The 16,810-nt window shown below is 41.0% G+C and overlaps 1 protein-coding gene across 2 annotated transcripts; it reads left to right on the top strand.

Annotated features, from left to right (window-relative positions):
* Positions 1-104: 104 nt before the first annotated feature.
* mogs (mannosyl-oligosaccharide glucosidase) lies at positions 105-6,795 on the top strand. Of its 2 annotated transcripts, XM_034130143.1 has the most exons (5): positions 105-223; positions 1,445-1,808; positions 2,396-2,619; positions 2,760-2,953; positions 4,260-6,030. In XM_034130143.1, exons 2-5 carry the CDS (start codon positions 1,460-1,462, stop codon positions 6,028-6,030), a joined length of 2,538 nt encoding a protein of 845 aa, XP_033986034.1. In that variant the 5' UTR covers positions 105-223; positions 1,445-1,459. The 2 variants fall into 2 exon arrangements, with proteins under 2 accessions (XP_033986034.1, XP_033986035.1); XM_034130144.1 differs by lacking the exon at positions 105-223 and having other exon boundaries at positions 1,460-1,808; positions 4,260-6,795.
* Positions 6,796-16,810: the final 10,015 nt, after the last annotated feature.

The raw sequence follows: 16,810 nt of genomic DNA, 5'->3' as shown, positions 1-16,810 counted from the left end.
ATTTAAGGACATTTTCATTACTTTATAATACCCCTGATGTTAACAAAATATATGATGTTCAAAAAAGGGAAAATTAAATATAGGTCTGTAGACTGTAACGCCTACCTTAAACGGAAGTCGAAGAAGAAACAAAGTACACGTCAGTGGGAACGAGTAGTAACCAGGAAGTGGCTAGTAAGCTAGCAACGGATAATGAGCAGCTGAGACTTTGGTATTTTGACAGGTTAGTAATCATTTGCTCAATGAACATTAACCTAGAAGTACTTATTGGTTGCAAATTTACTAGCTTCTGACTGATTAATGCCACATTAGATAGCGATAGCCGGTCGGTTTTGCTAAAAAATGATATAACGTTAGCACTACTAGCGAGTATCGTGCAGCAGGAAGCGCTGCATAACCGGGGCGTAGTGGAGAGATACAGCGGAATCTGTCAGGAGAAGAGCAGGTGTATGTCAGGGCTTCTGTGCCATGCCCATGTGTCTTACATTTAACAGGCAGAGTTTAAGTTTAACATGCTCGCTGTACTTGCACCATTTTTGCCATCACACACCATGCAACGGTACCTTAAGAGTTAACGTAAGCTAGCTAAACCGCTTATTTTAGCCTTGGAAGACGTTAACTAAATGCTAACGCAATTATTATACAATACTGTAATGTATGTACTCTAATAATGGTAATATGTCCCGTTGCTTTAGTGGACGAAACACTGAACTCCTTTGTGAGTGTGTGTGGTAATGCTTAGAATAATGTTGCCTTAAATAACAGTCATTCAATAAATCCTACATCCATTTGTTTGAATATTTAGATTATTTCCTTATCATTTGCCCCCCCTTTCAGTTTTTGTCGAAAGAATATTGAAATAAATGATCGTTATACTCAATACAATTGAACAGCACGACACAAACTGCAGCCTCTCTAATACAGTTTAAACAAAATACAGAACATTAAAGGGCAGGATTTGTTTCAGGACTGTATTACACTGCATGTGTTAAGCTAGGTGTACCGTTTAACTAGCAACTAAACATAGCTATAGTTTATAGTGCAGACAGAAAGCTGTTAAACCTGTATTTCTTTTGTAATGTACCTGCAAAATGCCTGAATGCCTTATCTGTTTTTGTTGCACTGCTTTTTTGTCACAACCAATTTGTATGTATTTAGTTTATGTCTAACTTGGCTAGACCTTTGTCTATTTAAACATGTTGGTTTAATCAGCTATTCTCTTTTATATTAATATACATTTTTAAAAGAGAAACCTGAGTTTTCCTTTTATCTTAATGGTGCAACTCCTTTACTTCTCCATAACCAGTGTATTTATTTAGTTTTAGTTTTTTTTTACAATAGGACTACCATTCTTGGTCTAAAAGCAATATTTAAATATTCATGAACATGTCATTGGTACAAAACAAATACTTTATAAATGCAAATATCTTCTCTTTGTCTCCAGCTTCAGCAGGGCAGGATGGGCAGGCAGAGGAAAAGGGTGGTGACCGGTGAAGCTGCTCCACCTCCAAGGATAGATGAGAAGCCCACTGCATTTCCCCGTAAAGAGAAGAAAAAGAAAGTTGATATTGGCAAAGTCTTCATCAACATCTCCATTGGCCTCTGCATATTCAGCCTGATCTGGTTCTTTTACGCGCTTTACATGCGGTCCAGTCTGTCCAAAAGGGTAATAACGCTGCACCCGTCGCACCCTGTCCTGGACGCCAACAGCAGCAGTGCCAAGGTCTCCACGGAGAGGTTCTGGGGCTCGTACAGGCCTCAGGTCTACTTTGGCATGAAAACCAGGAGTCCCAGGTCCATTGTTACAGGTGAGAGACATGTCGTATATCATATGAACATGTGTCCATGTTTGGATCATGATGACAAAGCGAGTTTAGCCCCACAATAATGAGTTGAAAACCACAAAGAGAGCTTTTTAACCTCTTAAACCTTACTGATTCTGTGCAATACAGTAAGCTTTATTTAAAACGTTTACATCATCTTACTTCAATTAATTAGAATCCAATTTGAAATGTATACAATGATGTAATAAGGTGATTCAATCAAATCTTCAATGTTAAATTGCACTAGATCTGGGAAATAAGCCCAGGCACTTGTCAAATTCAAGAATATTTTGGACATAGTTCCTGGGACTGTTTACCTGTTTACCCTGTCAGCCAATTTGGAAGACCAATGTTGTTTATTAGTTGACAGCACAATGTGAACTGTATTTTCCGATGTTGAGTACCAACAGTTAATCAAGCACCACTGTTCTCAAAACCCTGTTGGCCGGTAACATGGTGCATGCAGCCAGTGAGTTTTGAGACTGAATCATCTTCCAAATGTTGTATTTGTGCATCTTCTGTGTTGTAAACCACAACCAAATAACTTAACTTTCACTGCTACATCTCCCCAGGTATGATGTGGATGCGTCAGTTTTCGGACATGGACGTAAACCTGAGGCACACTTGTGAGCAAGGGGATCGTTTGCAAGGCTATGGCTGGATGATGCATGATGGGATCACTTTTGGGGTCCAAGAAATCCGAGACAACGATTTCACACTCACCACAGAGTTTGTCAAGAGGATGGGTGGGGGTCACGGAGGAGACTGGACCTGGAGGATCACCGCCAAACAGCATGTGAGTGTGATTTGTTCAGCTTTATGAGCATATATTTCCTCACATGACCCACAAGTGTACCATCCAGTTGCAGATATGTCTTATGATGAATGTTTTTTTATTCAAGTTTTGATCATTTTTGTTTTGTCTTTGCCCAACAGAGCTCGGCCCCTCAAGCGCCAGTCATCTCCCTGATGTTTTACGCAGCAGCAGACACCCAGGGCTCACTGGAGGCTCACGTTGAGGATAGAAGCCGCCTCGCATCCATCACTGGTTTCTCAGAGGAGCTCGGAAACTTTAAGATCTCCTTCCGAAAGCCAGTTACCGGGGAATCATCCAGTGCCAAATATGCAAGGTAAGTGTTTGATTACAGGAGTAGGTGTTAAAATGAGCTCAGCTCCAAAAGAGCGTGATGATGGAAAAGGAAGCTGAAGTGTGCATGCTATAGAATGACTGCCAGTGCTCAGTTTGATCAGAATTAAAGATATGGAGAACAGAAAATCACTTCATATTTTTCCAAAAAAGAACATACTTTTCTTTTTATGTGCTCATCCAAATAGTGAAATTATCAAACAGTGAGGGGTTTGAAAAGCCATGTGTTAATAAATCATTTATACAAAGGTAAGAAGACATCATCATATTGCATTAACAGGCAATGTGCATTTCAGGAAAAGAATGATGCATACAAAATGAAAAAAAAGGTGATTTTATAGTGTGATGAATTACAAAATCTTATTTAGATGTATTTAAAACAACACATTTGCATGTCCCTGATTTGTTGACGTCTGCGGGACATTTGTGGGAGTCCCAGAATCACTCATCGGGATGGTACATGGTAGTAATAGCATGTTGTTCTCTGTGTGAACCTACATTACTATTTGGGTAAAAACTAAAAACAACCACTAGATGGCAGGAAAAGCAGAGCTTTCAGCATTTCATAAACCAACTGAAGGTATTAGGTTTTCTTAATTCTAAAAGTCTTATGAACATCCTGATATACAATACAGCAGAAAGTATATCATACACGGATGAAAATTAGCCTTGATGGCTCATTCTGGCACATTTACATCGTGGAAGTGCTCATGTTGATTAATGTGCATTTCCCTTCTTAAATAAACGATATATATATATATATATATATATATATATATATATATATATATATATCCCTTGAAAAGCTTAAAAGAAACCGAGCCTTTCAAAAAGGGCTCTAGTCTTCTTCTGGACGGCACAGATGCCGTTTAGTGAAGGTGTTTATCTACCTTCAGAAAGAACTGTTGTTTCAGTATTTTTTGGATTCTCTGCTGGCAACACCTCCAGGGACCGACAATATTTCACACTTTGATGAGGGCCAGAAGAGACCAGCGTAGAAAATGAAAAGGTACAGTATGCACTGATAGAAAAAGATTGAGCAGTGGCTGAAGAAGATGGGTGATTTAAGTGGGAGCTTAATATTGGTTTACTGTCATTCTTACAATTCACTTAACCTCACCACTACAATATGAGACCCTCACGACTTAGGACACATTGGGCTTCGGCTTCACAAACATAGCTAGTGCATTTGAGATTTCTAAAAATAATTTAAAGGTTTTTCTGATTGCTCTGATTTCATCGATTTTAAAAACACAAAAAAGTTAACAACAGTGTCTTGTCTTTTTCAGCTACAACTATCTTCAGACTGTCTCTCCTGGCTTGGAGAAGCACAGTGACATTGTGAAGCAAAGTCTGAACCGCAGGTTTGTCTACAGCCCTCCTTCTGGAGAGAAGAGGCATTACATAGCTGTAGATACCTACAAGCCCCCCCACCACCAGAACCAACAGAAACCCGCTGACACCCGGAAAGAGGGTGCCTTCGTGCTTCACCAGGTGACCGTCCAAATGCCGTTTCAGATAGAAGTTCTGTTTGAGTCTGGGAGTTTCCACAGCCGTCCCAACCAACTGGTGGGCTCCGTGATGACTCAGGAGCTGGAGAGGAGGAAAGCGGAGTTCGACTCAAAGTTTGAGAAGACTTTTGGGCTGGAGAGCAAAGGCTATAGCCAGGCACATGTTAAGTTTGGCAAGGCAGCGCTCAGCAACATGTTGGGGGGAATGGGCTACTTCTACGGCCAGTCAGTGGTTCAGTCGGTCTACAATGAATACCCGCTCCTCTACCCCGAGGGGGCTTTATTCACAGCCGTACCATCACGCTCTTTCTTTCCCCGAGGATTCCTTTGGGATGAGGGCTTTCACCAACTGCTGCTGAGCAAGTGGGACCCCCAGGTGACACGAGAGTCTATTGCTCACTGGATAGACCTGATAAATATGGAGGGCTGGATCCCCCGTGAGCAGATCCTGGGAGACGAGGCTCGCAGTAAAGTCCCAGCTGAGTTCGTAGTTCAGCGTAACGAGAACGCCAACCCACCCACTCTGTTCCTAGCCCTTCAAAAACTCATAGAACAGCTCAATTCCAATCCAGAGAAGGCAACATCTCAACCAACCTTGCCTTTCCTCCGACGGCTCTTCCCCAGACTGAAAACCTGGTTCGAATGGTACAACACCACACAGACGGGGCCCCTACCGAACTCATACCGCTGGCGTGGACGTGACAAGGACACCAATCTTTTCCTCAATCCCAAGACCTTGACTTCTGGGCTGGACGACTACCCTCGCGCCTCACATCCATCAGCAGAAGAGCGCCATGTGGATTTACACTGCTGGATGGCCTTATCCTCAGGCATCATGGCGAGTATAGCGCGGCTTCTAGGCGAGCCACATCAGGACTATGAGCTCACCCACCATGTGCTCAGTGACAACGACAAGCTGAATGAGCTCCACTGGTCAGACCAACTTCATGCTTTCAGCGACTTTGGCAACCACACCCAGGCTGTGTCCTTGCAGCAGGAGAAGGTGTACGTGCCTCCCGGACAGCCTCGCCATCAGTTCCCTGTGGCGCGCCTCGTGCGCTCAGTCCGCCGGGCCCCTAAGCTGCAGTTTGTTAATGCTTTGGGTTACGTTAGCTTGTTCCCCTTCTTGCTGCAGATTCTTACACCGGATTCCCCCAAACTAGAACACATCTTGCGTGACATGAGAGACTCCAACAAGCTGTGGACGCCCTACGGCCTGCGTTCAATCTCCAAGTCCGATCCAATGTACATGAAGCGAAACACAGAACACGACGCCCCCTACTGGAGGGGACCGATATGGATTAACATCAACTACTTGGCAGTCAGAGCCCTGCACCACTACAGCAACACAGAAGGGCCATACCAAGAGATGGCAGCTGCTCTTTATGAGGAACTCAGGACTAACATCATCAATAATGTTTACAGACAGTATGTTGAAACAGGGTATATCTGGGAACAGTACAATGACGGCACTGGCAGGGGCCAAGGGAGCCACCCCTTCACCGGCTGGTCGTCCCTGACAGTATTAATGATGGCTGAACAGTACTGATACTGTAGATTGCATCTCATGTTTATAAGATATTGGCCCTCAGTTATCTGGATGTGACTGAAACCTCCACATAATCAGGTGTTAAGATCTAGTTACAGGTCTTCTCTCGTTGATAAAAGTCAACACACTGAAATAACAACATCCAGCTTGAAAAATAGACATTTATGATCACATTTAAGCATTTAACCTTTAATTAAAACCACAGGTTTCAAACAGGTATTCTCTGAAGGTTGATTTTCAAAGTGTAAGTGCAGCTACTCCGTCTATGCTGTATGTGGAGCGCAGCACAGTCTAGTGCTTCAGGTATACACTTAAGATTCATTTAGGAAACACTTAATGAACTCGTATGCCACATGCAGTCTCATTGCTTCACATTGCAACTTTTAATTATCACAGTATTTTCTATAATATGCAGGAAACCGCTAGTCTACTTGTCTTAGGGAGCATGCCTACAGGGTGTACTCTTCATCAGATTCATCACAAGTCTTCATCTGGGGAAGTAAGTGAGGGCCATTATTCTTTATTGTGCCATTTCTCTTCATCATGTGTTCTCTGTCTTAATGATTGGTCATTTTGATATTTAATTGTTTGATTAAAAAAAAGTCTTTTAAGAAAATTATTTACAGTCTTGCTCAATATTTGTAAAACAACTGCTTCTAAAAGCAGCCATATTTTGTACACAGCCTGTAGTTTAACTGGCACTGAATACAACAGACTGACTGTGTTTTTGTTTTGTTTAAAACAATAAACGGTTTGAATTATTTCTTTTGACATACTGTACTTTTTGGGTAATTTTTGTGTGTGACTTCCATGGATGTAAGCAGATCATGAATCTGAACCCATAGGTACAATCTCTCCTTGAAATGCACAAATAGAAACACTTTATTTTACCTGACGTGTCCTCACCTTATTGTTTGAGCTTCGTTGTTACGGATCAGCTCGGACACGGCTTCACAGGTTTGTGATCACTCTGTCACTGCTCTTTAGTTCCTGTGTATGAAACGGTCAGCTGACTCTGCAGATTGTCTTAGCAAACATAATTGATAAATCCTTACTTGTAATTAACTTAATGTCTGTACCAGCTGTGACTGGAACTGCATTTCACTTCTTCTTAAATTCAATATTAAAAATGACTCATCCAAGATAACAGTCTGTGAACAGTATGCATAAATGCAATTTAATACAGCTGGTTACTCCATTTTACAGAACATACATGTGGTAATTATAGAATAGCACCATGGGTAGGTTTATGTCTGTGCATATTTTATATTTGAGTTAGTAAGTATAATCTTGGATCAGCAAATTAGTCTTGTTGCCGATCGATGAAATCCCACCACGACTCCTTTTTCTAATATTTCCCAAATCTTTTTAATGCTTCTAAAAAATGCCTAGGGGTGCAATATTATCCAAAAAATATGAATAAGCTTAAGATCTATGAGTCGTAATACTTAAGTGGAGAGCCAGGGTATTTAATTCTACAGCAACACTTGTAGAACATGTATTCGCTTGCACCATTACTAAGTAGCCAACATTTTGTATTGCCCATAGTTTCAGACATTGCCATGTACTCTCTGTTTTGAATCTAAAATATTATATCAGATTTTTTTTCCCCAGCTTGCAGTCATAACTCCTCACATGTTCACACCTCTGTCAGTCAATAACTTGCTGTGACCTTAAGCATAGCAGCCCTGTCCTTTCTTTTGTCAGATGGCACATTCGAAGGCCTCTAGCTGACGTCAATGTGCTTTTTCATGGTTTCCATGGAGCGCTGTTGTTGAGAGGGCCTGGTGCTTAATTAGCTAAAATCAAAAGGCATGGATAGCACATGGATGGCAAATTCTTTTTACTCCTTGACATGAGCTGCCATACATTTACTCACCGGAGCTTGCAGTTGCGATGTTCCTATTAATACTTTGACACCAAATATCAAACAGCGCTGCTGCAAAAACTAATATGGGCCCTCATTCTGTGTGCATGACCGCTGGGTTCCAACCTCTGGACTGTTATGAATCCTTTGAATGGGCTAGATGTGTAGTTGTATAGTTGGAGGCTTACTGTGGTGCATTAAGGTTGCATGGCTAAAAATAGTGCCTCTACCAGTTAGAGGAACAGCAGATAGGAAGCCACAGATCGGTAGCTTCAACACATTTATTAGAGGCTACAGTATGTCTCTCAGTTTGTTAATGCATGACTCAGGCTAGATCATGTAGATTTACAGCGACATGAATAAATACAGTACCTCAATTCAGCATCTTTTTGGTAGAAATGGTGAACCTTCATTCGTCTTAATCGTTTGAGATTAGATTTGAAGAACTACAATGATGTATCGATGTGCAGTGATTGCCTTCGGGCGCAGTCTTGGGTAACACAGGCTCATTATTTGACCCTTTGACCTGTAAACGCAAAGCATAGTATCCAGGGATTTGGACGCAGATGAGCCATTTCCTTTGCCTTTCGCTGTTTCTCTCAGAGGAAATGGATTCCACATCCCCTCAATGCGACTACAGTCGAAAATGCATTTATTTCTTTGAAGAGTGCGGACAATCTGTGTGACTAAAGCACTCACTGCGCAATCCATCCCCCTCACCCAAGACCCTTTTTTCACAGTTAGATGGGATAATAGCCAAACAGCATCAGAGCTAACTAATGTGACTGCATAATAAACAGATGAGTCAGGGAGTATTCATTTGCATATCACCCAACCTTATCAGAGCTCCTATATAGTGAGTATTTTGTGATTGACTAATATCAGTGAATCGGCCTGCGAGTGCAGTGAGCACGGAGAGAATTTAGTGTTCAAATGGACGCTGCTCGGTGTTGAAATTGAATCTTTTTTTTGATGGAAGTCATTATACATTTGCAGAGCAATTATAAAGTTGTCTAATAGTTGCTGGAAATACCCCCCTTGTAGCACTGACTGCTGTATTGAATGTAATTACTGGGAACTTATGCTAGAGGGAGCTAATTAATAAGGCATTTGTGAGTGGAAAAGAGGCTTTTTGAATATAGCTTAGCTATCATTTTACTTACAATGGAGAGCTACTTAGAATTAAAGCAGTATAAGTGGATAATTATGCTAATGGCTCAATTTGGATTTAAGATATGGTGGCAGGCTGTATTTCTCGATGATCACTGTTCCTGCATTACAGTGCTCTCACACAGGTTTTTCTGTGCGTATGTGGGCTTATGCTCATATCATCTCACTGGAGATGTCAGATGTTTTGTCCTGAGGCCACAGTATAATGTGTGTGTGTGTGTGAACTCCTCTGACACAACTTTTCTGCCTCCCATACACATAAACAAAGCCTTTGGGAAAACTGGCGATGAACTTCTGCTCCCTGTGACGTATGAGTTTCTCCATTCTCTGTCTTTGTGCATCCCTCAAGCCTCATGGCTACAAACCTTTTAATGTGTCAATTTCCATTAGCTTATTGCATGTTCATTTTGTACGTGGAACTCCTGCATTGCCCTCCCAGGACAGAGTAACCGTGTTTGTTCTCTTCAACTTCAAAACAGCAAGCTTTCCCTCCTCTATTGAATTCAGCATCATCATCCAAACTGGGCTAATTGCTGTTTATTCTTCATGTCTTTCTGTAAAACACCCTGCAGGATGCAGCATCTCCAGCTCTCTGCACCCTGCCTTTGCCCCCCAGAAGCTCGCTGTTGAGCACCAAACCTGCCTCAGCCAACATAGGTCTATGTATGTTATGTAAGGCCCACTATAAATAGGTTCACCCGGGATCTTTTGTCTTTACCTGATTCGCTCTTAGCACAACAGTTTTTATTTCTGGAGAGAGCTGTGGAAGCTAGTGCAATGTAGAGCTGACCGTTTCCATAGTTACTTTTGTTAGCTGCAAGCTCTTAACATTCTTCATCTGTTTCCTCACATGTCTGCTGTTAGCTATTTGTTCGAATCTGTTTGCATTGCTTGTCCCCTTAATAACTGTATGTGCATAGATTAAGCAGTGATGGAAACATTTAAATATGATCATTCATATTAAAAATATACACGTTGTGGAGTCAATTGATTGAACGAGCAACGGCTAGAAAACAGTGTGGGAGCAGATGAGTCAGAGACTACAATATGTAGATGTTAACTTCTGTTGGTCAAAAGGACATAATAATAGTCCCATGTTGCATGATAATGATTTTGAGTATTGATATTATTGACTTTCAGTTTAAGGGGGGTTGTTGTTGCATCTGGTGAAGCACTAAACGAGAGATATTTGCATTTGAATCGACTGTTAACAATACCTAAAACTCCTAAAAATTGTGAAAATTCACAGTCGTTTATCACAGATTTTTCTTAAAAATGTCCGAGCAGTTAGGTAACCGCAGGTACAGTAGCTGGATCCGGCCCAAGAATTTGACAGAGCGCTGCCAGCATGGATCCAGCAGAGAAGAGGGCAAGGTGGGAACCATGCGAGTGAAATGTGTGGAGGAGTCTGGGGGCATGGTTAAAGAAACACTGGGGCATTCTGCAATCATGAGAGCTGAATATGATTCTCACCCATCCCTGCTGTCGAACCAAAGAGTACAGGCGGCTGGGGACCAAAGTGGGCGAGTGCGAAAGTATTTTTGGATCGCACGGGAAACCTGCCACACCAACAGCAGCAGCAGCAGCAGCAGCAGCACCGGGGCCTGGTACCGGGCTTCCCTAACCCACTCCCACTCTCAGAGGAAGAGCAGGAGAGAGATGCTCCTTCAAAAGAAGAACCACGCTTCCGCTGCTTTTATTTTTCTTATTTGTAATATGTATCTTTCAATTGCCCAGTGTTTGCATGATAATGCAGTATATATAACTATCCAGAGCCCAACATGACAGAAAGAGAGAGAGAGAGAGCAAAATAGAGAGAGAGAAAAAGAGAGAATAACGAACTTGGCAGCTGAGGCGAGTATCTTGTATTTATAGAAAGTCGTGTTTCCGGCAGAGGTTTCTGTGGTTTTAGCACTCCCAATCCATTTTGCGGTGTCTTATAGGCCCCTTTTGTATCCAGGTTTAGATTGGAGATGTTCCCTCACCCAGCGCCTTGGGGGGAGATTTGACTATGAGACATGTCAGGATGAGATTTGGGGGAGGCAGATGGATTTCTCCAGCTCTTGTGCAACCCTTGCTTTCTAAGGAATGCTCCAAAGAAATCTGCTTTGCATCCACTAACTTAAAGAGGCATTAGTCAAAAGTACAACACAGCACTTGGGGCTGAATGTAAATGCATGTTTTATGATCCATATGTGTTTCATCATTGCATGGATGCAGGCAAAGCATCAGCCTACGTTTTTTTTTTATCTCAGGCTTCTTGAATGTGTCATGTAGATGCAGTATTTCCTGTATAACCTCTACAGATCATGGTAGGTTTAATGTGCTTTTTTATTTCAAACATTAAATGGCAGCCTCTGCATCTCAGTGGATTTCCTGGTATGGATAAGGTTCTTCTGTTATTTACTCACAAACAGTGTGGGTTGCACAGTTGGTTGACAACATGCCAAGGCATTGAGACTTAGATGAGCCACTGTACATCTAGTGGAATACAATATATTTCATTTTAAAGGGAGATTTATAAATGATTGCTTGTTTATGCTCTCGAGTAGGAATGTGGATGTGCTGCAGAATCAGCAAACTCTTCAGGTTCTTATACTGTAGTCTTGAGACAAGAGCCAGTCTGGGTTTAAAAGGTCTGTATTGTACACTAGATCAAGAATTCACATTGCAACAAAAAATGGCTACTGATTTTCATTTAAAAAAAAGTCCTTAACTTCGCTGATTCAGCTTACACCACATTTACAATGTGCATTTCAGAACAATAACAAAAATGATAACTAAGTACATCACTGATAACAGTAATTTTGCCGATACTGCGGATTGGCCTCTGATAACCTCTGGCTGAGTTCTGAGGTCATCAGCTTATGCTCATAAGAGAGTTGAAGGTTTCAATTCTAAGATGGTTTCTTAGAACCAAAATAAGATGTAATGTGAGCCATCGATGTGCCTCTAGCTTGTATCGATAGCTTGACTGCTGCACAGTTTTGCAAAATCAACAAAATGCCATTGCTCGTAGAATAAATCCCTGGATGTGTATCAGTTATTTGTCTGGACCAGAATGTAGAAGTATCTTGTGAAATAAATGCTTTTTTGTAGTTTTGTTTCAGGAAAGCTTAATACAGAAAGAAAACAGGGGTATCCGTATTGGTTAGATCTGTTAAGTTTTTATCAACATAGCAGCTGTTTCTCCTATAAAAAACACTAAAGAAAAGTAACATTAGTCAAAATATAGAACAGACATTGAAGCACTGCAGTGATCTCAGAGGGCAGTCACTCCTCACTGCCTCTTCAACTCTATCAGGCACCCACCTGCAAGCAAAACTCCCACTCACTGTCCAGGAGTGAACCTGAAAATTAAACGGCCAGGGGGTTACATATTACATGTTACTTGTTAGACGCTTTTATCCAAAGCGACTTACACACTCAATACTGTGGGCAATCCCCACAGGAGCAATTTGGGGTGAAGTGTCTTGCCCAGGGACACAACGACATGCTGACTGCAGTGGGGTTAGAACCTGTGCTGCCCTGATCCGAACACCAACGCACTAGTCCACTGCGCCACACGCCGCCATATACATATGCAGCATAAAGAAAAGTATTTACCTTTTAACGGGCCACAAAGAATTCACTTCAGTTATGAAAGTAATATAAAGCATCTCCGACACAATTCATCAAGCTGGAGTAAAGTAATCAACAGTTTGAATGGATCACAGCAGATCTGTAATTGTCAGGTTGATGGTATTTTAGGCATCTAGGGACTTAATTACTGTACATGTGCTGTACAGCAGCATTTAAGCATTGCTACTGGAATGGCCCTCCTATGGATCAAGACAGTCCGTCGCTCCACACATGTACTTCTTATTAGACTGTTTTCCATTAAGCTTTATTCATGGTTCCCAGAGGATGAATCATACTGCCTTGTTGATCCTCAGACTTTTCCTCTAGTGCCCCCATCACTCATTGTTTTCAATTAATTCCACATTTACTGTATCATTCATGGTTCCCAGATCATGGATCCTCCATCATATCGTATCGTTTTCTTCACAAACCCACGAGGTTGATGTTCGTTATTTTGAGTCTTTACAGCAGCAGCCTCTGTTCTAATCCGTGGCACTTTCTTTGCATGATGTGCCCTCTCTCGTTCTCCATTTTTCCAGTCTGTACTCTCCATGAAAAGGCACACAAAAGCTATATACATATATATATATAAGGCCATATTTAATTTGTTAACCTTATGAAGACGGACAAATTGATATAAGGGCTAATTTATAAAGACATGCTACAAGTTGAGCCTATTTCAGCTCGGGACTATATTAAAGCATTTCACTTGTGCCTTGCTGAAATGATCCTTTCATTAAAGCCATGTTTCATCTTCTGTCCTCAGCCAGTACTTTGAACCTCTTTTGAAGTCAATATCCTTGTTAAAACATGGAAGCAACTTTTTATTGCTCTACATTTTTTCCAAACCTACCACACCATTCACTAAGAATTAGATTTGTCTCACAGTGCTCAGATGCAGAGGAATAAAACAAAGGCTTTCATTTATCTTTGGTATGGCGTTACCCCTGCGCTATAATGTCAGTAAGTGCTTACATTACATAAATCCATTACTTAGTGCCTGTGCTGTGGCATTTTATGGAGGAGAGAGGTTAGCCACACTGCAGTTATCATAACAGCATCTCGTGATCTGAACTCTGTGTGATCAGATTGGTTTTAATAGACTCTGGATTACTTGGAGGCAGTTCCTCAAAGCTAAACATCTCTGGGCCTAGAATTAGAGTGCACATCTGAGGTGAAAACGATTTGTTCAGGAGAATGTCACTGCTGCAATGAAAGAGCTTATATGCTATTATCATACACTACCTTAAAGAGATGACAGGGCAGCGAGATCCTTTGATACATTTTCCACTTCTTCTTCAGTATTGAAGGAGATGACATTAAATCTGAGTCGTCTAAGCAGGCTGTGTATTATGTCTAATAGTCTTTTTGCGTTTGTGCCGCAGTAATCATATTTTATTCACAATAGCCACAAGCTTTTTTTATCTTCAGTTAAACTAGTCCCTAACAAATCTCTCTCGGATGCTTTTCAATTAGCTCACAGGAGCCTTTCAGTACAGTTAAAAAAAAATGACGTGGTTATGGGTAAAATGCTGTCTGTAGTGGTGTGAAGGTAGCGATTTTCTATGGCTTTGGTCTATTGATCAATACACTCTTGCTTGTGTACAGAAATGTGCACTCCTGTGACCCCTTATCAAAGGTAGCTCCCTCACAAGTCCTGCATTCAACATTTTACACAAGAAAAAAATGGAAAAGTGTAAGCAACTACATGTACTCCTTACTACTTAAACTACTATTAAGCAAAATGGATCCTGTTAGTGTTATGTTAATGGTGCACTTTTCTTTTTCACAAATGAACATCTACATAGTGCTTTAATTGTGAAGTTGATCAATGTGGGGCTAATTTGAACTTCCTTATATAGATTCCTGGGTTTTAAAATCCATACAGGCTGAACATGTTTGCATAATAAAAACATTTCCTAAAGCTGTCCAACATGTAGTGAAGAAAATATTACAATATTTCACTCAGATATTTACTGGTCTTTAAGTATAAAATACTCAAAGAAAATATTACATTTTTGGAGCTGTTTGCGGCTCACATGGTAGAACAATGAAAAGAAAATCTGCTTGGCCAAAAAAAAAGAGACCAAAATCATCCTGTAAATGTGATGATTGTGTAGTGAATTAGCATTTGCTTCATATAATTATTGCATTAAATTGTGCCAGCAGTAAATCCGAATTTCCCCTAGTCTAATAAGGTTGATTTAATGCACAGATAGCCATTCATAAGACTGCAGAGCCACAGGAAACATTGAGGGTAGAGTGAAAACCCAGAGTGTGTGTGCTGCTGGTTGGTGTGTGGCTACAGGCTGAATGCGGCTGCAGCGTCGCTGTCCACGGTCCTGACCCTCCAGCCGGAGCCAGAGGTCTGCTGCAGACTGCAGCTTCCTATGAAAGAGTATCGACTTTGTGTAATAGGAAGTGTGACCACGGAGGGCACCCAGCAACAGATGCGAAACTGAAAAAAATGCTTTGGGGGTTGAAATGTCATGTGAACAGTTGGGTTCAACCACTGAACACCTCAGGGGTGTTATCGACTCCCTTCAATGCTTTTAAAGGCCAAGGGTTCGTTTAGACTGGGCTTTGCGGTTATTCGCCCTCATAGTGTTAGCGACCACAATTTACAGCGACCACAAGACAGGGAGTACATTTGTGGAAGTAAATGAAAGAGGTGGACTGCTAGGGAGAGTTGTTCAATTTAACTGCTAACATGTAGGCCATGTAGTCTGGCCCAGATCTGATGCGGACACAGAGGCAAGTCTCACAGGGAAATACGTTTACCAGACTAGGTTGTTCTAGTATTTATCTTTAAAACGAAGTAGGCCTAATTAATTCACTAGTGCTTACTTCAAAGAGAATCTGGCACACTCAAGAGAATACCTTATTATCTGCTCAGGTGCACGTGCTTTTGCGTTGAATCGTTGAATCATTAGAGGGTTGCTTTTGTCCTTTCCTTTTGTCTCACTTTGTTACATTTGGTACATTTACATTAGCTTCTCTTAGCTATTACATGTCATTGAATCGCACGGATTAACATGTCAAGTCTAAGAGCAAGTAGTTCCTGTAAAGCATTACCATATTTTTGTACTGCTTTTGCTGCGTTTTTTTTTATAAAGTCCCTAAGTTTCTTTAATGTTGATCTTGAACTAGTTGATGAATTAATACTTAAATTGCATATATATTTATATGTATAGCACTTTGCTATTCCTGCATGTCCATCTCTGTAATTACCCTTTATATCAATATTTCATCTGTTCATTTTTCTGCCACAACTATAGGCCTCAATATCTCTCAAAAAACATAATGCTTATTTTTTATATCTTGTAATGAATTATATTAGGTTTGTATTACCCTTTCGAAGTTTCAGCATGTTTAAACCTTGTATAGGACAAATGTGTTGCAAATATGCTGTTGTTTTCCAAACTGGTATCCAAAACAAAAATATATGTGACCTGTATATATCATATCCTTCAAATATATCCTGGTACATTATAATAAAATGATACAATTGTCTTTTAATTTCCCTCCTTGAACCTTAAACATATTTATTTCAGAAATACCCTTTCTTAATTCTATAACTTTAATAATTTAGAGTGCCTATGATTACGGTACATATTTCACCTTTCTCCTTACATTACCTTCATGTTAAACCCCCTAAACCGGTGTTTGAATGCCTTCTTACCTCCAAAATCTTCAATTGCCCAGCTTTGAAGATCAAGTCAGTTAACTGTTCACTTTTCTACCGTGTATTACCTCTCTTTGCATGAGAGCGAACTAAATTGGCGAATCATAGAGTTATCTCGAATGCGTGATGGCTATCTCGAATGCGTGATACCGTGTGAGGTAAAGGGTGATGCCAAGAGAAACAACACTGTCGCTAGCTTAATGTTTGTTTCATTTAACTGATGCATCGTTTCTGGGGACAGAGATGCCATCAGTACACCGTTTTACCACCGAAACACTGGTCGCCACTTGTTGCAACGTCAGATTCCATCTCTCCGGTCTGGGAGGAGGGAGGATTAGAGGAGGGGGGACTCCGTCACATCCTCGGTCCAAGTATGGGCATGAAGTTTACACGCAGCGGGGAATCCTCTCACTGGAGCTGATGAATGGGGAGGAGGG

This window comes from Trematomus bernacchii, unplaced genomic scaffold (genome assembly GCF_902827165.1).
Source record: "Trematomus bernacchii unplaced genomic scaffold, fTreBer1.1, whole genome shotgun sequence".
NCBI lineage: Eukaryota > Metazoa > Chordata > Actinopteri > Perciformes > Nototheniidae > Trematomus > Trematomus bernacchii.
This window is presented reverse-complemented; position numbering and strand designations above follow the sequence as displayed.